The 27,193-nt window shown below is 47.6% G+C and overlaps 3 protein-coding genes across 3 annotated transcripts in view; 1 reads left to right on the plus strand and 2 right to left on the minus strand.

The window, feature by feature from the left end:
• Positions 1 to 11,987: 11,987 nt before the first annotated feature.
• On the minus strand, positions 11,988 to 16,317 carry LOC149360017 (uncharacterized). The gene is made up of 3 exons (XM_089572133.1): positions 14,450 to 16,317; positions 13,390 to 13,875; positions 11,988 to 12,366 (listed from the first exon to the last, which is right to left on the minus strand). The coding sequence occupies exons 1-3, from the start codon at positions 14,999 to 15,001 to the stop codon at positions 12,109 to 12,111; spliced, it is 1,296 nt and encodes a 431-aa protein (XP_089428259.1). The 5' UTR covers positions 15,002 to 16,317; the 3' UTR covers positions 11,988 to 12,108.
• On the plus strand, positions 15,503 to 19,209 carry LOC149360018 (popeye domain-containing protein 1-like). The gene is made up of 2 exons (XM_089572134.1): positions 15,503 to 16,817; positions 19,050 to 19,209. The coding sequence occupies exons 1-2, from the start codon at positions 15,947 to 15,949 to the stop codon at positions 19,118 to 19,120; spliced, it is 942 nt and encodes a 313-aa protein (XP_089428260.1). The 5' UTR covers positions 15,503 to 15,946; the 3' UTR covers positions 19,121 to 19,209.
• An 83-nt stretch (positions 19,210 to 19,292) lies between these two features.
• Positions 19,293 to 27,193, minus strand: part of LOC149360019 (uncharacterized) — a 39,940-nt gene continuing 32,039 nt past the window's right edge. The window contains exon 6 of the mRNA XM_089572132.1: positions 19,293 to 20,868. Within this exon, the coding sequence (XP_089428258.1) occupies positions 20,675 to 20,868 (194 nt within the window). The 3' untranslated portion in view covers positions 19,293 to 20,674. The remainder of the gene's footprint in view (positions 20,869 to 27,193) is intronic.

A 27,193-nucleotide genomic window follows, 5' to 3' on the forward strand; every position in this document is an offset into this window, starting at 1 on the left:
GCGGCATTATGCAGACGCGTGTGAGGCAAGGTCAGTGATCGCCTGAATGTTCCGACTTGTGACGCCGGGCTCAATTTTCGAAGTTGCTTTACATGTAAAAAATTTCAAGACATAAAAATAATCAAAATGTTTGCTTGCACATGAATGAGCGTTTGCATATGAGCGATGGCTCTGCAAATAATTGTTTTGGGAATGCGCGTGCGCTGTAATCGGAATTAAAATAAATATACGAACCGCTTATCTCCGTTGTAGCGATTGACAAACTAGAGCATTTTTTCTCTTAGCCGTATATAGCAAGCAGCTGGTAGGCGCATTTCGTGCGTGTTTTCGTTTTTCTCCTCAGCCTCGCGTGTCGCCTTAAGGGCACTTTATTTTAAGTTAAAATAAAAATTATTTCCATCATTATTCATCGAAACACGTAACAAAATCATTATTATTTGGCCAACAAACCTGCATGCACCGAAGTGCTCAGTCACCCAACGAAATTAAGCATCTTGCGAAGATGGCCGTGCCAAAAAAAATGGTATTTACCTCGAATTCCACGTCTTAAATGATCTCGTCATTTACTTGCGATACACATTTCGCCGTTACGGTACCGGCTTTTTCGTCAACAATCTGCTTCACGTAGTGAGCCTGATCCACTAGCAGTTCTTTTTTCAAGTTCGCAGCGAAAAAAAAAAATTCACTGTCCACTATTTCTTTTAACCTACATCTCAGAGCGTACTGCTGCTACCGAAAGAAGTGCGAACAGCGGAGTGCCTAGGCTCTCCGCTGTTGGAATTTATTTTCGTCACGCTTATACTTGGCTCGCAACACAAATACGCTAGAGACATCCGTGATACAATAATGTACCACTCTAGCGTCTTTTTGTTACTACCGAGATAAAAACGCATTGAAGATAAATTCCGACTGCGCAGCGCGTGGGCGCCGTGCTGTTCGCATTTTTTTCTAGCGCCCCTGTACATTTTGCTAATCCTCTGAAGCTCGCCAGCGTTCAAGCACGAGGGAAAAAGCTCGGGACTGCACAAAGAGATTTGCACGCTGGCCAACACGTGCAAAGTACGTGCAGAACTGGCTTTTTTTCAGGGGAAAGCACGCTGCTCGCGCAGCTACTCAATGGGAGGGGTGACCGGTTTGCCCGGACAAAAATACGGAGTCGGTCGGAGAGGGCGCTTTTCACTGGCGTCCGCAGCGCCCCCCTGCGAAGCTGCGGTCCCCTATTCCTCCGGCGAGTCTGCCTCCGCGCACCGCCGCCGCGAATCTGCGCGTCTTCTGAACCGCGGCCTGGTCAGCGCGCCTCTCAATGTGCTGACGCATGAACACGTAGGTGGTGGTGGAAACGTTTATTGCCAATGATGTAAATCGTAGGGGGCGCCTGGTTTGCCGCAAAAGTTTGCATGATTACGAGAATTGGTCTGGGTATCGGGCATGCAGCAGTATTGGGTATGAGCAGTCCGGGTTTGTAGTTGTCGCCAATGTGCAGCCTGCGCTATGGTGAGGGACGGAGCGGGGGGTGCGTATTCCCTTCTTTTGTCTCGGTAATACGAGAGAATATTACGGAAGGAGACCAGGTAGTGCGCGGGCCGCGGGCGAACGGACCGTCGTGTGAATCGCCCTTTAACGCCATTTTAAGTACAGTCGGGGACAAAAGTTTCCGGACCACGTGTTCCTCAAACGAAGCTTATAGCTCTACTATCAGACAGCGGCTGGAGACCACACTTGTGGAGATGAAAGAACAAAAATTTAACTTTTACCTCCACAAGTGTGGTCTCCAGCCGCCGACTAATAGCAGAGCTACTAGCTTCGTTACAGGAACACGTGGTCCGGAGACTTTTGTCCCCGACTGTACGTGCGCAGTCGCCTTCTTTGCGCGAGGAACGTGCCGGCCACACAAATGGCTCGAAGGGCAACGCGAAAATCGCGAGCCGGCCGCCCTAGAAGCTCGCCAGGAGCAGAACAGCTGTGAAAGACAATACGAGCAGAATCGCTTTATTAAGGCGAAAGCCTTTAATGCCTCATACTGATCGTGAGCAGGGAATGCACTACCTGGTCTCCTTCCGTGATATTCTCTCGTATTACCGAGACAAAAGAAGGGAATACGCACCCCCCGCTCCGTCCCTCACCGTAGCGCAGGCTGCACATTGGCGACAACTACAAACCCGGACTGCTCAATACCCAATACTGCTGCATGCCCGATACCCAGACCAATGCTCGTAATCATGCAAACTTTTGCGGCAAACCAGGCGCCCCCTACGATTTACATCATTGGCAATAAACGTTTCCACCACCACCTACGTGTTCATGCGTCAGCACATTGAGAGGCGCGCTGACCAAGTCCAGAAGACGCGCAGATTCGCGGCGGCGGTGCGCCGAAGAGCGCAACAGCCGTGAAAGAAAAAAAGAGGAGAAGGGAGAAAAGAGCGGAGGAGGAGAGGCGGCGCTGCGAGGAGGGTTCTGGGACGCCAGTGAGGAAATTGCCGTCAACTGCACCAAGCACCACGAATAAAAGCCCATTCAAGCTTAACTTGCTACAATACCAAACAGTACATGACACGCTCCGTCGAAAAAGCAGTACCATACCTTTTGGAGACACTAATGTGAACCAACCGAACACCGTCGACACCTCACAAGATTGTAACCTAGCCCTCGCTGCGGTTCGGTCTAAACATAATTCGGTAAAATGGTCGCTGCGTGGGAACAAGCATCACAGTAAAGAGCAGAGTTGGCGAAGCTAGGCAAACGAGACGACACCGAGCCGAGTAGACGAGGCTCCATATTTGCTGCGTGTAGCGACGTCCTGTCGTCTGCTAGTGTCGTCCCATTGAGATGCAATGGACCCTTATTTTTGAAACGTCTTTCCCGAAGACTTCGCTGGTCTCCTCGCTCAGTTGTTGTTGTTGTTGCCTTGGTGGCATGGCACATACCCACGACGGGGGATTGGCCAGGGTTCAGTGAGGAGAGCCCAAAGAAGGCAAATTGGTACCAAGCTAATGGATTACCTTTTGGGGCCAAGCTAATGATTTACTTTGGGTACGTATTGCGAGGAATTAAAGATGGAATTATGGATAAAAAGAAATTACGGGAAGAAATGAATGAAAAAAAAAACACGCATAAAGATTAGAGAACTGAATACCAGAAAAATTCTGAAGGATTTTGCAATGCGGACATTTTGGGTACCATTAGCAAGGGAACCTGCCGGTAGCAATTATGTAATTGTGGAGGAAATCGCAAACTTGATGCAATGCAAAACCTCTGGCGCTAGCACCGAAGGACAGAAGAAGCGGAACCGACAAAGTGAGTCCCATTCGAGAAATTGGAATTTCGAGATACGTCCTTCTCTGAAGTGCAAACCTCCGGCAATAGAGTAGGAAATGCTCCAGTGTTTCCACCTCTCCGCAAGTCGCACAAAGGTTTGAGGGACTGAACCCGCATCTGCATAAATAAAGATTTAAGCTGGGAATTCTGCACCGCAGGAGTGTCATTGCAACCTCACACTGCCGGGATTTACAAGCACGAACCTTCCATGGGTACATGAGATGGTGGTAGTCAATAGTAGACAGCAAGGGATCGTTGCACATAGTGGTAATATGCTGAAAGCGAGACATTCCGAAAAGGATCAGATTAGGGACGCTACAGGCGACCGGTGCATTGAGAGCAGATTTTGCTAAAAAGTCTGCTGCATCGTTTTGAGAAATACCGCAGTGACCTGGGATCCAAACGAAGCGCACCTCTTTCACCCATCCAGGAATGAAATACTTCAATGAGCGGCTCAATAGATCGTCCCGTTTAGAATCCAGCGCCAACAACACAGAGAGGCAATCTGACAGAAATATCACTTGGGAGACACTGGGGGGAATCTTTAAAGCAGCCAGCCCAAGAGCCATAAACTCCGCTAGAAATATGGGAGTGTAATCCGGGACTCGAAGTGAATAACTCCAAGAGAGATCCTCAGAAAAAATGCCAACGGCTGCGTTCTGGCCAGCCCCGGACGCATCTGTAGCAATCACGCTGTGGTGGGGGAAAGAGTCAAGGTGTTCTGAGAGGAGACTAAGTAGGGTCCTGGACGGCAGATGCTTTGAATTAGGTGGGAAAATATAATCAAAAGCAATATCCACAGGGGACGTTGCAGAACCTACTCTACACACAGAACTGAGATCTACACCAATGACCGATAAAAGGTTTTGAGTAAAAACGACCTGAGGGAGGCGAAACCTTGGCCAATGATGACTAAAAAAGAGAGCCGGGTGGGAAACAAAAATAGGTGTAGCCACACCAGAAGCAGACTCAAATGCCCGTAAGAAAGTCCTGACAGTTAATAGCTGAAAACGAGAGTTAAGGTCGGGAATACGAGCCTCCAGGTACAGAACTGCGGTGGAAACTGACTGAGGGAGGCCGAGGCAGAGGCGCAGGGCACGCCTTTCTAACAGCAGCAACGGACGGAGCTTGTATTTGGCGGACCCAGAAAAGAGTATGCAGCCAAATTCCAAAGTGGGTCTGACATAGGCTTTGTAAAGGAGTAGGAGCGTGTCCCGACGCATGCCAAATCTCCTATTGCTTATTCGAAGTAGCCGACCCAGCGCACGCTCTCCTTTCTCAACGATACTCTTGATGTGGGGCCGCCAGTCCATACTACCATCATAAATTACGCCTAGATACCGCAAGGATTCCACCTGCGGTATAATGTCCGTGCGATATTGTAACGATATATATAAAGGCATGTTAGATTGAAAAACTAACACACTGCTTTTATGCACATTTAACACCAGATTAATGTTATTCAGCCAAACCTCGAGAGCATTGAGGTAAGCCTGAAGACAACGATACAGGGCATGAATGTCGGTTGCCGAGGCAAAGAAGGCAATGTCATCTGCATAAACGTAAACTGTAACGTCAGGGTGGATGGGAATGTCACACAATAGAATATTGAAAAGGAGTGGCGAAAGCACAGAACCTTGTGGCACACCTCTGGTCTGGGCGTAGGTGTCTGAAGTGAAGGAGCCGTCAGTGCAAAAAAACTGCCGTCCCGCTAAAAATTCGCGGATCCACGCATAAACGTAGTACGGCGGGTGTAGTGTTGACAATTTCGTGAGAAGGATAGAATGTTCAACACTGTCGTGCGCTTTAGCAATGTCAAGCGTCACTAACGCTGGGACTTCGTTTTTTCGCATAGCAAGGCGGATTCTGCTCTCTAAATCAACATGGGCAGACCATATTGAGCATCCGCGGCGAAAGCCAATCTGGGCTGGACACAATGCATTAATTTCTGAAACATGCTTTGACAGGCGGCTGTGCACAATTCTTTCCACGAGCTTTACCAAATTGGATGTTAGAGCTATCGGCCGAATGTTAACAAGGTGGAATCCTTTTTTTGAATCTTTTAAGAGTAATACTATTTTCGCCACCTTCCAGGAGTGCGGCAGCCATGCAGCTTCCAATGAAGCGTTGACCAGATCGAGAAGGTCCTGAGTGAATTCTTCAGCTAAGATTTTCAACATACCGACCGTAACACCGTCCGAACCCGGAGCCGAAGATTGCATCGCAGAAACTACAGTTAGTAGTTCTGATTTATCAACTGCCACATAGTCTGAGCAGGGGAAGGGGTCGAACAAGGGCACTCTGCGCTTCTCCTGAAAGCGTAACGCGAGCCCTTGTGCGATTCGCTCTAACTCATCTTTCGCCTCATGTGGGGACAGTACAGCCGAGCTTGTTAACTGCATTGATGAGGACTGGATATTCCGTTCCATAAAACGGTACAGAGCCTTCCTATTGTTTGGGGCTGACAAATAGGCATTCAAATTTTGATTGTAGTCATCCTTTGCCTTTGCTATTGTTCTCTTAAACGAGGCCGAGAAAAATTTATAGTTGATCCAATTAGCAGGGCACTGATTATGCGAAAGGCTCTTCCATGCTGCTTTCCTACGGCGGAAGGCTGTCTCACACGCAGCGTTCCACCATGGGGATGGTGATTTATTGCTGACACCCGACCGCACAATGAACTGGGAACTCTCTGTAGCCTTCAAAACAGAATGAAACACTCGCTGAGCCCTGTCGTTTCCATTGGAACAAACATCAGATGAAAGGGAAGCGCGCAAAGACGATTTGTAGGCTGCAAGATTAACTAACTTTCGGGCAGAACCCTGCCCATGGAGTGAGCGCACCAAGATGGTGAAAATAATTGGCAAGTGGTCACTAGACGTACCACTGTCAACTGTGGACCATGCCCCTATACCTACCCCACCTGCTGCCAAAGACAAATCGAGAACTGAACTTGAATTTCCACGGATGAAGGTTATGGCCCGAGAATTGCAGCAGCGCACATTATTTGCCGACATCCATGTCCATAACATCTGACCATGAGAGTCAGTGTAGGTATCCCAGACAACGTGATGTGAATTAAAGTCTCCAGCAATAATGACCCTATTAGAGTTGCCAAGCAAACTGTCCAGGTGGTCTGTTCTGTTTACTCCTGCTGGATAATATACGTTAGCAACTGTGACAGGAGCACAGTGCGGCAAAATAAGATCAACAGCTAAGAGCTCGCAGTCGGGAAGCATAACCTTTTTATTAATTGATGCGCGGTGACACAGTTTTGAAGAAATCAGGGTCACTAACCCACCGCCCCTACCATGTATGCGGTCCGCTCGAAAAACACGAAACCTATTTAATGAAAATGATTTTACAGATGAGAGCCAAGTTTCTTGTAAGAGCACTATATCTGGATTATGAGAAGATAAAAGAAGTTTTAAATCTGTAAGAGAAGAAGCAAGAGATCGACAGTTCCATTGTAGAACCTTTACACCAGCCATGTTAACTAGTCGAGAATAGAGGCCGAAACAGCCTCCTTTAGCACATCAGACTTCGAGGAGACTTTAGCAGGCCCTTTACTAGTCTTGAGCTGGGGAACGGAGGTCTTAGAGGGAGAGGTGGAAGCACGACGCTTCTGTGTAGGGCAGGTCATTTCCACATCAGTAGTACAGACACTGCTGCGAGGAAGACTAACTGGGACGCTATCGAGAGGTGGCACGGGAGTCGTTATATTGGAAGATGATGGTCCAATCGAACTTTCAGCACACGGTTGAAGGGAAGTTGCCACTGGCGGCACTGCAGGTGGGAGATGACAAACTGCCTGACTCGCAGCAATCTCAGACAAAGCCTGAGTAAAGCTGCTGAGCATACGCTCTACCACAGCTGACAATGCTTTTTCGACGCTTGACACAATCTTGGCAGACAGCGTGGCTTCAAAGTCGGGAGTAGAGGAACGCACAAGGCTGGCGTAAGAGTGATTTCTGCGGTTAAGGAGCGCATGAGCGTCTGCTCGGGAACATCTATTTTGCTCAATTAATTCCAATATACTCTGCTCCTGTGATCGTTTTTCGCAAGTGGCATCATCAGCACTGTGGGCGTTACTGCACAAGCAACAGACAGGTTCACCAGCAGTGCAGCTGTCGGAAGAGTGACCTTCACCACACACCCGGCATCTAGTCGCCGACTTGCAGGCTTTACCGCTATGTCCAAATCGCCAACAGTTCGTGCATTGCAGAGGACGAGGTTGCAACGGGTCCACGCGATATACAATAGGCCATATTTTCAGCTCAGAGGGGCAGGTGCGACCAGCAAAAGTTGTAATTACGGACTCTGTAGCAACACGCACTCCTGCGACCTCGCGCGAGCAGCGGTATACAGAAATAACCCCGGCTCCTGCGTCCTGGAATTCCTCCAGAATTTCTTGGGCGGAAGATGACGGGTCCACTCCACGGACAATACCCTTGGTGCACGCAAGCTGTTCCGGAATGAAGGCCTTAACCGGAACTGCAGTAAAAGTACGACACCGGAGCAGATCCGACACACACTCAGTGTTTGCCGACTTGCAAAGAATACCACGCCTCCCGAAAGGTCGCACTTCAGAGATGTCGAGATAGTGATTTGACAGACTCTTCAGTTCGTGCTGGATCGCTTTAGAATTCTTCATTTTTAGAACTCCATCACCTAACGGTACAAGCGCCACCGGAATTGCATCTACGCCATTCCTCCCAAATGAAGTCAGAGGCAAGCTTTCGACCGGCAGACTGGCGAACCAGGCTGCCGAGCCCCCACCCGGGGAGGTGAAAGCCATGCCTACAGCCGGCGCAAAGGCAACCTCACATTACTCAAATCTACAGTGCTACCCTGAATCCTGACCAAAAAACCCCCGAACGTGGAACGTCCTCACCAAACAAACGCCCGGCACCACCAGGAACCAAAGCAGATAGGCAGGCAGTCCGAGATCAGATCGGTCAGATGAGGTCAAGCCTAGGTTGGTTGGGTTGGTATTGTCATATAAAAAGACGAGAACGACGAGAAGACAAAATGCTAAGTAGGAACACAAAACTGGAATTGAAAAACCGTGCTGAGGTCCGATTTCATGCACTGCCAAAGGCTGACTTCCGGGACAAGGCCGCTTACTTCCGGTGGCTTCACTTTCGGGCGCCCGATGCGGCATCCAGCTCCACTAGTGGAGATCAGTGGTTTGATTTCCCAGAAAGCGTGTCACAATTTGGCACGTCATAAGCATGTATAAATGTGTATAGTCATGCGAGCCAAGGTTTCACTGACGCCTTTTACATAAGGAATGCACACGCGTTTTTGTCCATGGCGTGTGCACGGCAGTTTTGCTAGGGTCCCTAGCAGTACTAACTTGACCCCCCCCCCCCCCCCCTTTTTTTTTATAACATAAACGCGTTACAAAACACGCTTTTGCCCCATATGTAGGACTCGCATAATGGGGCTTACCAGTTAATGGCAGGTATTTAAATCATTTTCATCTGCAGAAATAGCACAAATGATGTATACAGTTTAGCAGATTCACAACCTAATTAGTGGCCGTCTTTCTCAAATATGCATGAATATATATTGGTTGACCAGTTGACTGATTCAATTGAGCACCCAATGGGAATGCGAACTACCAATTAGACTACTACTGTGTCCAACAGGCACTCTATTTAGTCTGCCCGATCTGATCGACTGTCCACTTGGAACACCATTCCAAATGGAAACAGATGGAAACCCATTCAGTTCAATGGGAACCAAGTGAAATAAGTTGGAAACCCAATTAGTTCCAATTGTTTATTTGACTGCGGTGCTCGGTAGAGAACTTGAATAAGATTCATTACCGAGCGTATAACAATTGTCTTATTATATTTTTTTTTTCAGGCAGCCAAAGTAATTTCCTGGCAACCCCAAAATTTAGAAGACAAATTTCACAGGGCCAGCAGTGCGATATGGAATCGCAATGGAAGTAAATGATCGACTTGTGTAGAATGAAAAGGACGTTTCCGTGTCCCTTTTCGGTCGGGAAGCTGCGCATAAAACTTGGTCACACGTGAATTCCGGTAAGTACTGTTGCAGCCAACAACACAATGTCTTGTACTCTTTACAAAGTTCACATATGCCTGAAATAACCTCACCGGCGTACCGCGAAATTCTGCTTCGCTAGCTGCCGTTCTGAGTTTTCGCTATGGACGCGTGTGCCGCCGCTAGCGACGTGCATGTCGCTCTGGAGTTAGATGCATACGGTAGCCTAGATAATAAAACATATGTGGCACTACTTAGCCGTGCAGATTAAAGTTGGCCTGTATCGATAAGGCACCATGTCTACTGCGTCCTAATCATGAAGGGATCATTCTCACCGAAAATGAAATACAGGTGTCTTCACCAACATATTTCGCATGTAAAATGCATGTGCCAGCACCGATTTAATCGTCCCTGAGGGCAGGCTACACCTGTCCTTTTCAGAATGGACGTTCGACGGCGGAAATACTTTTGAATTAAATTCTCTCAGCCATATTAAAACGAGTAGTTTGCTGCCACACGAACGTGAAATGTCCACAAAGAGCAAGAGAATTAATTTATACTGAGAACAAAAATTGGATGGAGTAGTCCTCAGTGTTCCCATAAGCTACCTGTTACCCTATGAAGTTACCTTTTAAGAGTTGGAAAAGGTGGCCTCAGTGATCCGCAACTAACTTCACAGCAGGCAGCATAAAGTTAATGGCAGGCAACGCCGTACGGCGGCAATAGGTTTAATTTATTGACCCTCTTTAGCTCCTAAATGCTCAGTTTTCAGTGACAGACGTCCCTTAGTCATAACGGCCATGGTCACTAGAACATAGTAATCAATTGATAGAGGCCAACTTCATTTGGTCCTCAGGGTTCCTTTTACCGAGGCTGAAGGGGGCCACTGCGCCTTAAATGTGCACATGTGCTCGAGTGGCACAAGTGTTTACTGGAGCACAAATGGTTGTAGAAGATGACGACCTACCTTCTACTCCTATAGAACCAGACAAAGCGTCTGAAAAACTAGCCCTTTCACATTCCTTTCCTTGGGCCAGAGGAGGAGTTCATGCGTTTGTTCCTTGGTAGATGTTATCAGCTGTGACAGCTAAAAAGTCCACTCTGGCCCAAGAGCTGAGCAGTGATAGAGAGGTGAAGGATGTATCAAGAAAAAAAAATATGGCTCTAGACTAAGCTTTCAAGAAGTGGGAAACAAACTGCATTAAACACACACTGAAGGCGTAGCTCATATTAATAATGATTGGCTCTTTGTACCAGCCTGTTTAGCAGATAAACAAAGATTTCATAGTGTAAGTGATTGCACTGCACCTGCAGAAGTGCTGTTAATGACATTTTTTGTGCAAGGATGTCTACATGCTAAGCTGCTATCTGCCGCAACAAAAGTGCATGAAAGTTATTACGTACACTCATGAAAATAGCAAATCTTTTACTTTTGATTTTTTTTATGCTTTCACCTGTACAATCTCGTCTGTGTACTTCATAGTTTTTACTATTCCTCGCCCTTTTGGGCACTTTTTTGGGCATTGTTTTTTGTTAATGTTACCAACCTGACCACCGTTTTGCGGCCCTTTACACCGTATTTTTATCGCTTTTAACTTTCTTTTCTTCCCTGTAGTGTTTTTTTTTTTCACCATCTTGTGACCTGACCATACTGATTGCCGGTTATCGCTGCAGCAGCTCTGCTACCCACACTCTCATGTTTTCTATTTAAGCATCTTTCCACCAGAATAAAATTTCATTTGTGAGTCGGCGCTCGTGTGTGTGTCGTTTCTTCGTGTGTCCATGTTTCTTCATGCTGTTTTTTTTTTTAAGGGGGGACGAGGGTCTTAAAGCTAACTTTTCTTATTTATGGTTACAAACTCATGAAATTTTGCATATAGATGCATTTTTCTCTTCGGAGTTCAAAAATATAATCATATTTGAGCTAGTGGTTTTAAATAAAAGTTATCTCACGAAGTCTAGGGGATAATCAGGTTATTTCTTACGCAGCTTTAATGAACTTTCTCATTGAATTTTGTTGCTTTTAATTACATGAACTCATAGCCAGAGAGTTCCCATACCCGGTGACACTGTTCGTTTTCTCTAAAGGCATGTCATCCTGATATACTATGTCGAGAGTAAAGGTCACAGTATTTGACATTACAACTCGTTAAGCTAACTGTAAACTGCTATTTATATGTGGCCTAAACAAAAAAAGTAAGAATGTCATCAGGTATGGGAATTCTCTAGCTATCAATTCATGTAATTAAAAGCAATAAAATGCAATGCGAAAGTTCATTAAAGTTGCGCAAGAAATTACCTAGTTATGCTCTAGACTTTAAGATAACTTTTAATCTAAGCAACCAGCTCAATTATGATTGCATTCTTGGAATCAGAAGAGAAAAACACATCTGTGTGCAAAATTTCATGAGATTCTAGCCATAAATGAAAAAGTTAGTTTTTTGCATCTGTATTTGCTTGTGCTCTTTGCACTCACCATGACAAGTGCAAGCCATATGTAGAACCATCACGAACTGTTATGCTTTTGGTCTGCACAGCGACTGTGATGCTTCCTGCTCAGCCCTTAAATCTACGCAAACGAAAACCTTAAGTTGCCGCTGCAAATGAAACAGAGGTCAACTGCTGCTAATCCCGCGCATGTACAAAGCAGACAGCAGTGAGCTTCAAGAGACATATACTTCAGATACTTATGCAGTGCCAAAACATACACAACTCCACAGCCAGTCTTGCTCCAGGCGATGTTTTACAGTCATTGAGCCCACCCCCACTCTACCGCAGTCAGCTAAAGGTGAGACACTCATTGCCCACTGCACAGAACAGACTTGACGAATACCAAGGCCAGGGTTGGTGCTCTCCAGAGCTGGGCTTAACTGCAGTCAGAGGTTCATCTTCACCAACTCTCCATAGGCGTACAGCTCTGTCATGGCCTGCCGAGCAAACTGTCCGGTCAGCTGCACAGTAGCTCAATGGTGTCTTCAGCCCATTGTTGCAGTGACCACGGAATTCCTGCACAACTTGCTGGTTTCGAAGGTCCACCTGCACAAGAAAGGACCACTGTGTATTCCATTGAAACGCTGAAGAAAAGGTGCCATGGTGACTCAGTAACCATGACAACTTACTGCTAATAAGTTTATGGGCTTGAAAGAGTTGTGAGAGTGTTCCTGTAATGTAACACAATTTATTGTGTCAGCTGTTTAAAGGATTATGAGTGTGTAAGGGGGTTATGTTCATGTGTAATGGGAGTAATGGGTCATGTGACGGTGTTATCTGATGGCACTTCTTGTGAATGACAACCATAACATCTTGGGGAATCGAGGGAGATTAACAGCTAACAACGTTTAAAAAATACCCCTCCACCACTTAAACCATATTTCCTTAATTAAAAGAAGACACAGAGATGTCTAATTCCATTATGTGTTTGCAATGAGATACCATTTAAGCTGTTGATGGCCTTGCAAAAAGTGACTGGTGAGGCTTGTGAAATCCAGGTTGCTCTTCTCGAGCTCTTCCCATATACCAACTGCCACCTGCAGGTTGGCAGGTGGGTGCTTCATACAGATAAACCTGGCATAATGTCGTCACTTCCAATCTGGTGACATTATGTCCCTCCAGTCATTCGAATTTCTCTGCTCTGGTGATGTCACTGATGACATCACTGCCTACCAGCCAATCAGAATTTTTCTGGACAATGATGGACGGCCCCGGGCTTTTGCTCCAGTGAGGGTTCTTTGCTATTGCATGAAACAATCCGTAGTGAGCTTCTAATGGCAAGGTAAGTTATTATATTGCGTGTGGCGGGGGGGGGGGCATGCTGTGTGGCACATGCCTAATTAAAGCACTACCAAGAGAGTTGTCAGTCAGTGCCGTGTTTGTCCTACTCCTTTCCTTCTTTGGCCATGTGCCATTGCGCTGGAAAACTATAAACTTAAATCTACCAGGAGGGTTATAACAGTTTGCTGCATGGACACGACTGTACTTACCGTTATCTACTCCCAGTAACATTGCGCAGAACATGCAAGATAATAAGCAGAAAAATTTGCTACCGTGAATTTCACATACCGAAACCAGCCTCCCATCGTAGGCACTTGCCAGCAGCATGCTGCCACTGTCAGTCATCCTGAGGGACACCACACCACGACCCAGCGCAATCATGTACGCATGCTTCGACTGTGGTTGATCACGCAGGTCAGCGCATATCACGTTGCCGCGGTGTGTTCCCACGAGAAGCAGGCTGCCGTCGTCAGCAAATTCCAGACTGAGTGGCTCCTCACGGCGTGTCCATACATCAACTGCTGGTCCGCTGTCTTGAGGCCGCAGAGCCCGCACCCCACGTTCCATGCCAACGGCCAGCATCTGTCCACCACTTGCAGAGGCACAACTACGCAGAGCCTCAGGACCAAAGCTCCATGTTTGCACTGAGCCTGCCCCATTAACAGGACGCGACTCCAAAGAGCTGCTCACACCTGACATGCAGTCCGAGGACACCAGTGCGTACACGGCATGTATTGTTCCATTCGGACACCGACACAGGCTTATGTCCACCACCTGCAAGCAACAAATAAGTGCACAAAATACTGTAAGAGAATAAAACATGCTCCTGCTGCAGCTAGAAAGTGAACAACAAAACAGAACAACAAATGGGTACCGCAGCCGATAATTTTATGCATGCAAAAAATAATAATATGCAATTCAGATATCTACATACATATTATGTAAGTTGGCACAGCAGCCAAAAAGTAGTAGAAGACACTGATATGTGCTGTTTGGGATCTGCGGCTACTTGATAAAAAAACGAGGGTGGAAGTACAGGCGAGTTGGTTGTTCAAGGTAACATGGTCGCAGCACGAAAACGACATCACCTGTTCCCCCTTTTGTGAAGTCGTTTTCGTGTTGCGACCACATTTCCTTGATAACAAAGCCTTGGTTTTGTTGGATATAGATTCTCAACACAGTTCATTCGGGCCAGCTGAAAATTAAGTTTTCGGCGATGCAACGCAGATACCAATTCATACAAACCACGCAGCCCATTAATGAGTGTTGAAACCATAAAACCACACCATAAAAGGTGATAATTTCGCTTTGACGAGGCCCAAGCAAGAAAAATAAAAACAGGGATCACCTTGTGTTCCGAGTGTGTGGCGATAGTTCGCAAGCCGGCATCCGGTGAACTGCCGATCTCGGCGCTACGGACAATTGCGCCGCGGCGTCCGTCTCCGGTTTCAGTCGCCCAGGCCCCGACGACACTTCCCGCCTCGCGCAGTCCCGAGAGAAAGACGCACTCCTCTCCGTCGACCACTCGCGCATGCAAGGTGCTCCTGAGAGACGCCATGCGCGTACGGTGCACCGAAGCGACCACACTGTCGCCCCGCAGTTGCCCAGTCTGCACACGACTCAAACTCCGAGGCAAGGCAGCGCTGCTGCAGCGCTTCAGACTCGCCTCGACGACCTCCCGACACTTCTTGTCGGTGAGCTTGGCCTCGACAGACGCCACCGTGAGCGGGTTGTGCCTGTTCTGGCCGGGAGTAAGTCGAAAGTAGCGCTTCAGCGAGGCGTCGTAATAGAATCCCGGTAAGTGGAACGGATCGTCCTCGTTCTGACCAGTACTGCAGGGCGCAACGCTTTGATGATCGCCACGCCTGCCAGGGCGCCGGTGACGTCTTCGGCCGTTCATTCTGTCGCTGCGGCACTGTGGGCTTCACAAGGAGGCACTGGTTTCATGGGTGGACTGTAAACGGAACTACACTCTTGGCTGTTTAGCAGCGTCGCTCACGTGCCCGTACGGATGCTGCGCTATCCAGGGTAGAGCGCTACCCTACATTGTCCACTGTTTGTAAGGGCGAGTCGTCTATGTATGGGTTTCTCCAGTTTCTCATAGGCGCCGAGATACTAAGGGCACCGAGGGCACAGACTTCGAGGGTTCCTCCTATCGTTTCTTTTTCGATGCTCTTTCTACAGTGTCGACATCCAAGCTCTGCTGGATTCGGATTTCGCTCGCTTTGGATCACGTTGGTTTTCCATACAGTGTTTCCAGGTGGCTTATTAAAGCAAAAGACATTTCAAAACGCAAAATAATTTTACGTCAAATTAGTTAAAAACGACACAACAATGGGAGAAATATATTTGCTGCGTTCTGGGCCGTCGCGTAACTCTTCGAGCATGGTAACTCGCTTTGGCGCAGACAGTTCAGTTGTCTGAGCACCGTTGGCGCCGCGGTCATAACTCTGCTGAGACAAAGCAGCAACAACAAAAAATGAGGTTATTTTGCTGCTCTTTATTATGCTGTAAGCACCAACCCGATCCTGTTTTGAGGGCTTAAAATTAACAAGCAAGAAAATATACTTCGCCTTGTCGGCGCTGGTCGCATGTGCGGCCACGCTGTAGCGGCTGCAGTCGGCGCTGCTCACGGATGGAGCTTCTGTTCACGAACCTGGCTGCCGCAGCGGCAGCGGAGCTTGCGGAGACGTATGTGCGATTGCGTTGCTCGACGTAAGGATGAGCGAAGCACGTCTGGCGCTGCCGGTATCTCGCGCTCGTTCGCTATCTGCTGATCGTCGGGATATGTTGCCGCGAGCTCGGAGGCCTCTTCAGTGCGTCGGCGTGCAGTCATCCTGACGCGATGTCGGGCGGCAACGTGACGGACGGCAATGCGACGGCGTTCGCGTTCGCTGGGAGCTACTTCGCTACGTCCGTGTGCCCACAGTGGCTGGACACAAATCACTTACTCTTCCAACTGGCCAACATCTTTCTCTTCTTGTCGTATATGGCACCCGCTGGCCTCTACGGATTGCTCTACCTGCGCATATGCCTGACAGTAGGCAGCTTTTTCTTCGCCCTGTGGGGCTACGTAATCCTGTGCGCCTTCGACACCATGGTGTGGAACGCGTTCTTCACCGCCATCAACCTAGTGCATGTGTGCGTGCTCATGTACGTACTTCGGCCCGTGCGTCTGCCGCCAAACATGGAGTTGGTGTACCGCGAGCTCTTCCAGCCGCTGAAAGTGTCTCGGCAGCAGTTCCAGCCGGCAGCCGCCTGCGTCAAGACGCTGCGCGATCTGGAGCCGCAGGAGACATACTCGCTGGAAGGCGTCACGCGAGCAGACTGCCTCACGCTCGTGTTGAACGGCAGATTCCTGGTCTCGCACAAGAACCGACCGTTGCAGATCGTCGATCGGCTCGAGTTCCTAGACTCGCCCGAGTGGTTCGGCGTGTGCGGCGGCGGGGACAACTTCCAGGTGACCACAACGGCGATGGAGCGCTGCCGCGTGATCGTGTGGAACCGCGACAAGCTCAAGCTGACCATCAGCGGGGACAGCTTCCTCCAAGCAGTATTCGACAACGTCGTGGGCAAAGACGTCGTGCGAAAGCTACTCTTCGTCACCGAAACGACCACTCAGAACGGTCCGACCGCCGACAGCGCGACCGAGACCACCAAGCTGCTCATCCAGATGAAAGAAGCCGCTGTGCGCGGTGTGGCTTACGGAGAGAAGGGTGAGAAGTACACTGAAAAGCAAAGTGATAAGCAGAGTGATAAGCAAAGTGATAAACACAGTGATAAGCAGAGTGATAAACACAGTGATAAACACAGTGATAAGCACAGTGATAAGCACAGTGATAAGCACAGTGAAAAGCTCAGTGAAAAGATCAGTGAAAAGCTCAGTGGAAAGCACAGTGGAAAGCACAGTGAAAAGCACGTTGAGAAAGGCGGTGAGAAGTACAGTGAGAAAGGTGCTGAGAAGTACAGTGAGAAAGGCAGTGAGAAGTACAGTGAGAAAAGCAGTGAGAAGTTCAGTGGGAAGGTTGGAAAAGGTCAGAAAGCCGAGAAGGCTGGGAAAGGTTGGAAGTATCCCAGCTTTCTGAAAGGCTCCGAAAAGAACTCGAGACGTGCCTCACAGCAATCCGAGAAGGCTGAGAAAGTTGGGAAATCTCCCAGCTTTCCGAAAAGCCCTGAAAAGCCATCAAGAAGTGCTTCACTGCATCGCAATCCTTAGCTCTGTGGCTGCTTTGACCGAGCATGTGCAACTTTTTAAGAGAACGATCTCGCTGACAGCCCGACTTCATTTGCTATCGCCGTTGAACATCGTGGACTCTCGGCGAAAAGTCGGAATGAGAACGTAACTGTTGCCGTCGGCGTATTCTGTTGTCTGGTAGCTCGCGAGCCACATAGTAGCTAACTTACCATCTTTGCATCAGAACTTGTTGCCACACTACATTTAGAATGCTGAAGGGGAGAGCCTCGTGGGAGTTAACTTTAACACTGTATGATTTTTGTTCGGTCAGAGACTTTATTTTTTCTTTTATGCTGGTTAGGCAGGCATACTTGATGCCTCTTGTAGGATAAAGCTACATAACAAGTTGTGCTGAGCAAAGCTCCGTTCACTGGCCATGCATGTAGCAGGGTAGCCAAGGCAGTTAGGTTGCATTGCTTGCCCTTGGACAGTTTGACTCATGTGCTGCTCAACTGCAGAGTCCCACTGGAAGAGCACCGTAAAAAATTGTGGTAGCACAGCCTTTGGTCAATAGACTTGTGCATTCATCATCACGGACTTTGACAAGGACAGGTTGTATTCATTCCCATCATATTTGCCGCCATGTTTAAAGAGAAGAAAATGCCTCAACTGTGAGGGGAGTAGGACTTGCATGCAGCGGCTTTGTGCTGCTAGTGATGTAATGAAAGTTGTACCAGTCATCATTGCCCAGACATCTCACGTTATGGGCAAAAACATCACTAGATATGAATAGGAGCTGCGCATGCATTTGTTTAACCCCGATAGCTTCATTGTTGATGCTCAAAATTTTAATGCAACTTTCCTGCCCAGTTGTGGCTGTCGGCACGAATCGCACTTGCAGGTACCAGTGGCATGAGGGATGCCTTTCAGCATATCGGTTGTGCCTACTGTCTGTGCATTTCAGGCTTTTAAACCTTCAGTCCTTTCCACAATGACCGACTACACTTTGGTAAACTGATATAAAGTGATTTCTGTACCAAACACACAACATTTGGTGTGAAAACCTTGCGTAACCCTTATTGAGATTCTTCTTTGAAGTGTTCTGGCATTAATTGAAATCGCCTTGGCAACATTGAAAAGCAACAGTGTGCCCTCAGTGTAAATGCAGTGCTCGTAGTTTTGACAGCCTTGTCAGGCACGTGAACTGTGGTGGTTCCAGTATGCTGAAAATTTGTTAAATAAATTTCGAGGCAATTTTAATGAAAGCCATGCATGCATAACGTGCTCTGCAACCTCTTATGCATGGTTTAGTCCTCAATTGTTGCCCAGGGACAGCCTGGCCGACTGGAGCCACCACTGTCTAGCGCATTGTACTAACCAGGGGACTGTTTCATTAGCGGGGCGGTGGCATGACTTTGTAGGCTCCCTAATCATGATGCATTATCATCATCATGCATACAGTGCACATAGACTGCAGAGGCCTTATGTGGACCCTACATTTTTGAATTTCTGGCAGCAATGAGGCACCTGGTCAAATATAGTTAATTTTAATTTGTTGGTATGAAAGCCAGAGGCACGTCACATACCACTTCTCTTAACATGTGTGAATCTAGCTGGAGGCACAAAGTTTTGTTTCAATAGTCAGTAAACTGACTGAGACCATGCTTAAACGGTTTAATGTCTGCACGCATTCTCCCCACCACAATGCATTCAATGCATTTGGTCCTTTGGGAAGAGAGAAAAGACGTAACCATTTCCTTTTCTTCCTTTTCAGACGATGGTCTTGTCAGTGTGTGGAGCTGGGGACGACGCCCTCACTGTTCGGACCCGGAGACAGCAGTCTAGCTCGCCAGTGCTTCACTTCGTGCGAGGTCACACCCATCATATTTGCCAAACGCATTATCCCATTATTAAACTGTGCTCGAGAACAATGACTGCCTGGCCTGGTATCTGTCTGCAAATGCACTGGTCCACAACAGTCTTAGCACACATGAGAAAAGAAAGAAGAAAAGCCAGAGACCAATGACACTGTGTGTTTTATTCCACTCCGTGAATGTGTGTGACCATGGCACTGTGAGTAAGGGGATGAGTTTGCAAGTGCGACACAGCTGCAGCCACTAGTGCAGGTGGCACAAGTAAATGCTTATGTACAATGCTTCTGCAGAGAAAAATAAAACTTGAGATCCATGCTAGCCTGGAAAACAGGTTCTGCAAGAATTCCTTTCAACTTGTCGGTGAATGCAGTTGTACAGGGTTGCTCCGTAATGAAAGGGAACAGTTGGTTTGCATAAAAGAACTAATCCTGTTCTTACTTCTGCAATGAAGTTGAAAATGCCTCTTCTGTATTATCCATCCAGAGAGGAACTGTTTAGAACAAGGGAAAGTATATTTCATTCAAAATCGTGAAGCTATCATTGGATGAAAGCGCATTATGCATTCCCTTCCATCCTGGAGCTACCTGCACGTCTACTCCTGCTAGGAGCTGGTCAAAGGTTCACGAGGAAGCTTAATTCTTGCAGGACCAGAGTCCAGTGTGAACACAAAGCATGATCTGAAACACAAGCTAGTGTGCCGAGAGGAGGGAGTGTGGGCTGGCTTAGCTGTCAAGCTGATGAGTTGCCACACAGGCGAGAATGTGGTTTGTCCTAGCGCTACGTTAGCAAAGTTACCAGGAGCAGCCAAACCACTAACAACAAGGCCCTTGCTCCAGCGCTGCCAACATTTACACGGAGCTAACGGGACACTGCGAGAAGTCTGCTGTTGGCGGTTAGAAGAGCTTTCCCAGTTCCACGCGCAATTCAGGAGATTCAAAAGAGTTTGCACAGAATCGTGGGACATAGCCCTACCCTTGCATCCATTGTCTCTGCATCGGCAGCGCTGGATCTATCACTGCTAAGCAGTGAACATAGCACTCGCAGAGTATGAGTAATGTTCGCCCTTTCGACGAGAGTATAAAATAAGCTTTGGAATGTCCGTTTTGGTGGTGCCTTCAGTCGGCTCACTAGAGAGTGTTCTAGATCATGTGCCATCAGCACGAAAAGAACTGTGAACACAGGAGCACACAGCCTGGCATTCACCTCTGGAACTCGGTGGCAGCCTTTCAAGCTGCCAACACTGTTTCCGAAAGCTACCAGTCAAGCCAGCTGCATCCTCAACATATCGTCTGCAGCTGCTTGGAGCGTCTTATTAACACAAATCTGGCGGCCAAAACACCGAAACCCTATGTCGGAAGGAACGAACCGGGTGTCGTTAATGGAAGCAAAGAAGTACACCATTGCAGCTAATTAATACCTGCTGTACTGAAGGCCAGAGTCACTGGCAGCTTTGGCATTGCTGGTTATATGCTCCCATGTTCACATCATTTGTTTCGTGCCAATGGCTCACAGTAGCAAGCTGCCTTCAGCGCCAGGCAGCTGAGCCGCGCGGAGGTGCTGAAGACGGGGGTTCCCTCCGCTGAACCACCAACACCTTGCGGCCACCACTGAGCATCACGGGCCGTGCGACGGACACTCTCTCTCCGGTGCCTGCCGACAAACGCTTGACAATTTCCACTCGTTGTGCTGGTTGCTGCTGTGGCTGCTGTTGCAGGGTACCTGCACATAGCAAATCGATAGTCAGCCTGCCCATTTTGGGACCTCCAACGGCTGATATTGGAGATGTGGAAGCGCCTTCCAGTGCTCCCAGTAGACAAGCAATTAAATGGCGCGACAGATGGGCAGCCACCTTATTGCTCAGTTCACTTCTTCAACAGATGACGAGAGAGAGCTTGAGAGAAACCAACGCATAGCTTGCATCACGCATGCTCTGTTGCCTGAACCAGCTCTCGTTCTCACTGATAACCATCAATTTAAATGCAATGTGTCATACATGGTTGTTGTAAATTGAGAACGCCACATAGTGCCAAAAAATTATCTTCAACTGATGTAAATCGCCTTAATTTCTCTCAACAAACGAGGCAGTTACAATATTTGGAATTTAAATTAAAACTGGGTGTGCTAAATTTTTGCACCAGCCTCCAAGTGAGAACTACAATAAAACAACTTGTACAGTAAGTGAGTAAACCTTAAAATATATAAACTGGCCCCAATTAATGAAGGAACAATTAATCACTGGCATCCACCCAAGCGCCACAAAGCCAAAAAGGAAAGCTGTATAGCCTTTCTTTATAGCTGCATGGCTGAGCTTGGATGGATGGCAATGAGTCCTTACTCTTTTATTAAGCTTGGATGGATGGCAATGAGTCCTTACTCTTTTATTACCAACCTACTCAACTTGGGGGATTCCTCTAAGCATCGGAAAAGGCTTCAAGTGCGGGGGTACAGGGAAATGTCTTAGGCAGAGGGCACCACTACGCGCCATTCTATGTAGCACTACAGAAATAAGAAACGAGAAAGTTATTACGCATCAAGGAATGCCCATTCTCTGTCGAAGAGAGCACAAATCTGCACGCATGGAATGTCCGTCCGAGTATAATTTCACCGAACACTTTCTTGCTAGCTGCTCTTTCTAAGAGGAAAATATGCAGCGTAAAAAAACGCACGGACGACAGAAGAAAGACAAACACAAGCGCTGACTTTCTTTTCATCCGTGCGCCTTTTTTTTTTTGCGCTGCATATTTTTCTTTTCTGTGATGAACCGACGAGCCCAAATCACCACCCATCTCCCTATCACCTTTCCAATCTAGAATGGAAAACGCCAACGAGGGGCTGAGCCGCTCTAACGCCACTTTTACGGCGTCGAAACACGAGTAGGCGCGCACAGCACACGCAACGGTCTCGCGTCCAGCCTTTCGTCTTCGCGGTAGGCGATAATCTTGCATTAAAAAAATAACAAAAAAAAAGAAACGGAACAAACACTCGCACGACGGAGCCGAGTTTTGAGGCGCGATAACATTCGTGACCTGCGCGCCACTGGCACGCGGAGCTGCAGTCCGCGCTAACAGCAAAAAAGGGGCACGTTCTGCTCGCCGTACCCGGACACTTGACAGTTTACTGCCAGCACGCCGCTAAAATAAGGACTAAAAATGAGCAAGCGCGCACGTTCCGCGAACGGAAAACCGCTGCGCCCAGGCTCTATGCGGACAGGGTGGTGCCGCAACAGAATGCAGACGGATGGACGAGGAGGGGCGCATCGCAGTCAGCGGCGGGAACAGAACGACCAGAGGCACACGACGGGGTGCCACAGCTGGACAGCACCGCACGATTGATCCATACGCGAAAGCACGCCGTGTGGTCGCGCAAGGCGATAAGTTTCGATATCGGCGGCAAGTCGTCAAGGGCGGCCACGTACGGCGCGCCTTGGACGAGAGCCTCAACCCAAGACGCGCTACAGTTATCTCTCGAGTCATCGGCTTTCAGCCACCTCGTTGCTAACAGCAGACTGCGCTATCGCGACGCAGGTGAACGTTTCGTGCACGATGGGCTGCTGAAGCAAACCGCATGCGCCATGCATTTAGCGGTGCTGGGGAACGAAAACAAAAAAAAAAGTAAAAGAATAACGAAGCGCGATGTGAAAAGACGTGCCAAATGCTCACACACCCATCAGACACACAAAACAATACGCGCGCCCAACAGGTTTTAACGCCGTACATTACAACGACAAAAATGCAGCAAGGCGCGGCCGCATGAAAGCCACCCGCTAAGCATCGCAGTGAAAGCTCTTGCTGGCTGCAGCTGCGTGTGCAAGGCCACAAGATAACCCAACAAGGAATCACGTGAGCAAGGTCTTTTTTTCCTTTCTAACCTCATCTTTTTGCCTCTGATGCGGTCCGGGTGTGTGCACATCGAAATTGTTACGCCTTCCATTTCTCCCCAACCTGCCTCCCCCCCCAACTAGTCTTATCGCCTCACAAAAGGGACATTAAGCAGAAATTAGGTTGTCATGCATCGATAGACAAACCATCTCTTGCTGCCACACAAACCACAGTCACAAAGAGATAAAGGGTTGATTTTTAATAACGTTTTTACAGCCACGCGAAAATCACCTCTCCATACGGCCTCTTCATGGGGCAATCTCCTGCAACACCTGCTCATGAGTCCTACAAATAAATATCTTCTCTCGCTCTCTCTCTCTCCATAGGGAGGCGCAGGGCTACTTTATTTTGGCCACAGCCTTGAGAGGAGCAGCTGCCAAGCTAGGGCCCTCTGGCAGTCTGCCAAGACCAAAAATGTCATGCGCTCCAGGAAGGTGGAGGATGTGGGAATTAAGACGGTAATGGCAGTTACTTGAACCTGCCCTGATCTCCAGACAGGATGGTGAGCTGTTTCATGCCATCCAAAGCTGCAGGGCATCAGTGATGTGAAGTGAGTGTTAGGAATCGGAAAACACAAATACTCTCGCATGCCACCCACACGCTGATCACCGTGGCTAACGTTGACGACAATGGATGAAACTCTTGTAAGCAGAAGTAATGCATTGACTTCAACACACATAGAGGCAATATTCTTCACAATTGGTGGCATCAATTAGTTCATAATCATGGTGCTATTAAATATATTGCGCAACTGCAGATGACCTGTGTGAATTGTTGCACAGCCTAAAGAATGGCGAGCGCCCTTTCTGTCTTCAAAGATTGTCAATTGTGTGGAGGAAAAAAGCTATAATTACGATTAAAGTTATAGTCCTTCAATGAAGTGCTTCCTATATCTGACACAACTTTTTATAATTAACTTTCATCACTACTTGCAAGACAACGCAAGCATGAAAATAACTAAAAAAAAAAGCTTCACACTTGGCACAGAGTAGATGCAGTGGACGATGGATGAAGACCAAGATACTCAGCTTTCCTCACTTCCTAGGTCATGCATTGATTTAGGAGTACGTTTGAGCATGTTGGCAATGCATTATTATGACTGACTGTAGCAAAACACAGAAGGGACTGAAGAAAGAAGTGCAGCCAAAGGCTAACTTCCGACAATTGAAATTTATTGATGGAGCTAGTTACACATACCAGCTGTCGCAGCTAAGAGCAACAAAGTTTCTGCAGTATATTTTTTTGTTCCACAAAGTTGGGTAATTATTAAAGACTACCTACCCAACTTTTTAAATTTTGGCTTCAGGAAAAATATGAAAATTCTAAAGTTGTAGATCACCTTCAAAAACGGTCGGCTGAAATATTCGCAACAAGGTAACGTTTACGTACTTTCTTTACCAGCTCTAAAAGAAAGCGTGCAAAATAAGAAACCCACCACTTCCCAGTGGCACTACTTGAGGGCTCCAAGATGCACTGTCAAAGAAAAAAGTCCAGTTATCTGCTGAACACTGTGGACAATGGGGCTTTGCCTTTGCACTGAGCATGAGATATGAGATAAGCGGATTTTAGCCTTTGGCGGAGATCCTGGGGCACTCAAGAGTGCTGCTGTCAAGTGGTCGATTCTGAATTTTGCACACTTTATTTCAGGACCAGTATATAAAGCTACGTAAACGGTACCTTGCTGCAAACATTTCAGCCAGCTGTTTTTCAAGATTATATACAACTTTATAATTAAGTTTTTTTTTCCAAAAAGCTGCCCAAATAATTAACTTTACAGAATGAAAAAAAATATATATACTGCAGATTAGGTCGCACGACCCTCAGTAGCGCTGAGTTGGTTTCACTCGCCCAGGACACTTCGCCTTTTTTACAAACTTGGTTACATTTAGCTAGGGCACTCGGTATGAAGGAAAAGCGAAAGCACACACGAGCACTGTCTCACAAATAGTGTCTTTATTGCAAAGGAAACAAACATAAAGAAAAAATCATGAAACCATGCATTAGTTATCCTCCACTATCACTGACACAAAAAAACGCATATCTTGCAAAAGCGGTCATGAAGCCTATCCATCTTGGCAGCATGCATGGGTGTTTGTGCCAACCTGTATATGATGCATCTGTTTTTGACCAGGGTTTATCATGTTCTCTTGCACTTTATATTTATTGCCTCCACAATAAAGGCACTAGTGGTAAGACAGCGATCATGTGGGCAGTCAGCTTTTTTTTGTCCTCGTCTGTTTGCACTGAAGTCTCTTATGAAGGCACTCCACCTCACCTCACCAGTTCAGCATCTCTTACATATGCACTACCTCTATCCAAAAAGAAGCAAAAACAACTTTTTATAACATAGTTAATTCAAGCTTTAAGCAGCCAGAAATTTTTTGTTCGAATTATCAGAAGGGGACCCTGATATGATCCAAGACTAGATGCGATTTACTTTAAGGATACCTTGAATACTGACAGTATTTCGGTACCTTCTCTTTATGCAGAACATAAAATATGGGTGAAAGGTGCTGGTCTGTTACAGCTGTTTTTTCGTTGCAGCCGTACGAGACCCTGGTTGCAACTAATGCATGCCAACAGGCTTATCTGCCACCCTGTATAACGAGGGGAACACGGCTGCCATTTAGGCTCCCACCAAAGTGCGTTGAGAGAGCCTTTAAATCCATACATGACCGTTCACCATGAGGCCGAATGTGTGCCCACCAACTGTGTATGTTAGCCTTGCCAATTTGCGCGTTTTTTCCATGGCATGCATCGGCTTCAGTGTTTAGTCGCCTTGGAGAATAATGTTGTAGAGGCCACAGAGATACCTATTTGGAATAGCACTGAGGCCGATATTTGCAGCTGTAAAAGAGCACACATGGCAGAGATTTCGTTGTGAGTACCCATTTTGGTCGCATAAGCATGCTAGCCGGAACAATTGGTTGCTGGCTGAAAATATTTGTGCGTTTTGCACGGTGCTTAAATAAGAGGTTTATGTGCGGTAACTTCATTATGCCACATATAATGGGTATTGAAGTGTCGAGTGCCGTAACAGATACATACTCATAGCGAAATGGCCAGATTCATCTTGAATTCGTTAATAACCCTGTGTAGAAAAATTTTATTTTATAAAAACGAGATATCAAATACATGGGATTCTATGAGAGAACTTCTAAGGGGAACAGCTATTCCTCCGTTGTATCCATTATATATGCCATTTAGATACAGCTAGGTTTGGCTGCAGAGTAAACTGTTAAAACTGTAAAAACATCCATATCCAAAAGTTAACTAACAAATGGTCCCTCAAAAGACTGCCAAATTGTCTGGCATCATAGTTATGAGCTATGTCATATGTGCTTCCGAGAGACATAAAATTGAAAATTGGTGTTTGAGGACAGGAAATGGTGCAGTAATTGTCTCACATCTCGCAAGGGAAGGGGTAAAGGTCCAGGGAGTGAAAGTACAAAGGAAGAAAGAGGTGCCGTAGCGGAATAATATCGACCACGTGGGAATCTTTACCGTGCACTGGCATCGCACAGCACACGGGCGCCTTTCGCGTTTTGCATCCATCGAAACGCGGCCGCCGCGGCCGGGTTCGAACCCGGGGAACTCCGGCTCAGTAGCCGAGCGCCCTAACCACTTCCGTCCGTGCAGAAGCGTCAGGAATGTCGCGACAGTACCGCTTCAGAATGGTAGATGCTTCCGCGGCCTCTTTCACAGCAACACGACGCCCGTGTTAAAGGGCTTCACCGCACACACAGCGAACAGTTCGTGATGAGCGCGCACTTTCGGCTTACAAGGGAGAACCGTCGAAAATGAGAGGAACGCATGTTGGCGCCAGAACGGCGAGACGCCTTCTCTAAAAAAGAAAAAGAAAATAGAGGAAGGCGAAAAGAAAACGAAGGAAGAAAAGAACAGCGACGCGGAAATCAGCGCCCGAAACGGCGCACAGCTGGGCTTGGCGGACTGATGCGCGGCAGATAGCCAATATCGCCGCGGGCTGGGCTGGTAGCGAAGCTCAGACGCAACGACGGGGGTCCTCCGATCGTCGTCACAACCGCCGTTGCTCGAACGTCAGAGATTGCGCGCACGTCAGAGCTTGGGCGGGCAAAAGTGTGCCCCGCAATCGAGAGCTGCGCAATCCAAGCTTGAGGAGGGATACTTGAACGAACGCTTGACGT

Source organism: Amblyomma mixtum, chromosome 2, assembly GCF_055824585.1.
Source record: "Amblyomma mixtum isolate Tamu chromosome 2, ASM5582458v1, whole genome shotgun sequence".
Classification (NCBI taxonomy): Eukaryota; Metazoa; Arthropoda; class Arachnida; order Ixodida; family Ixodidae; genus Amblyomma; species Amblyomma mixtum.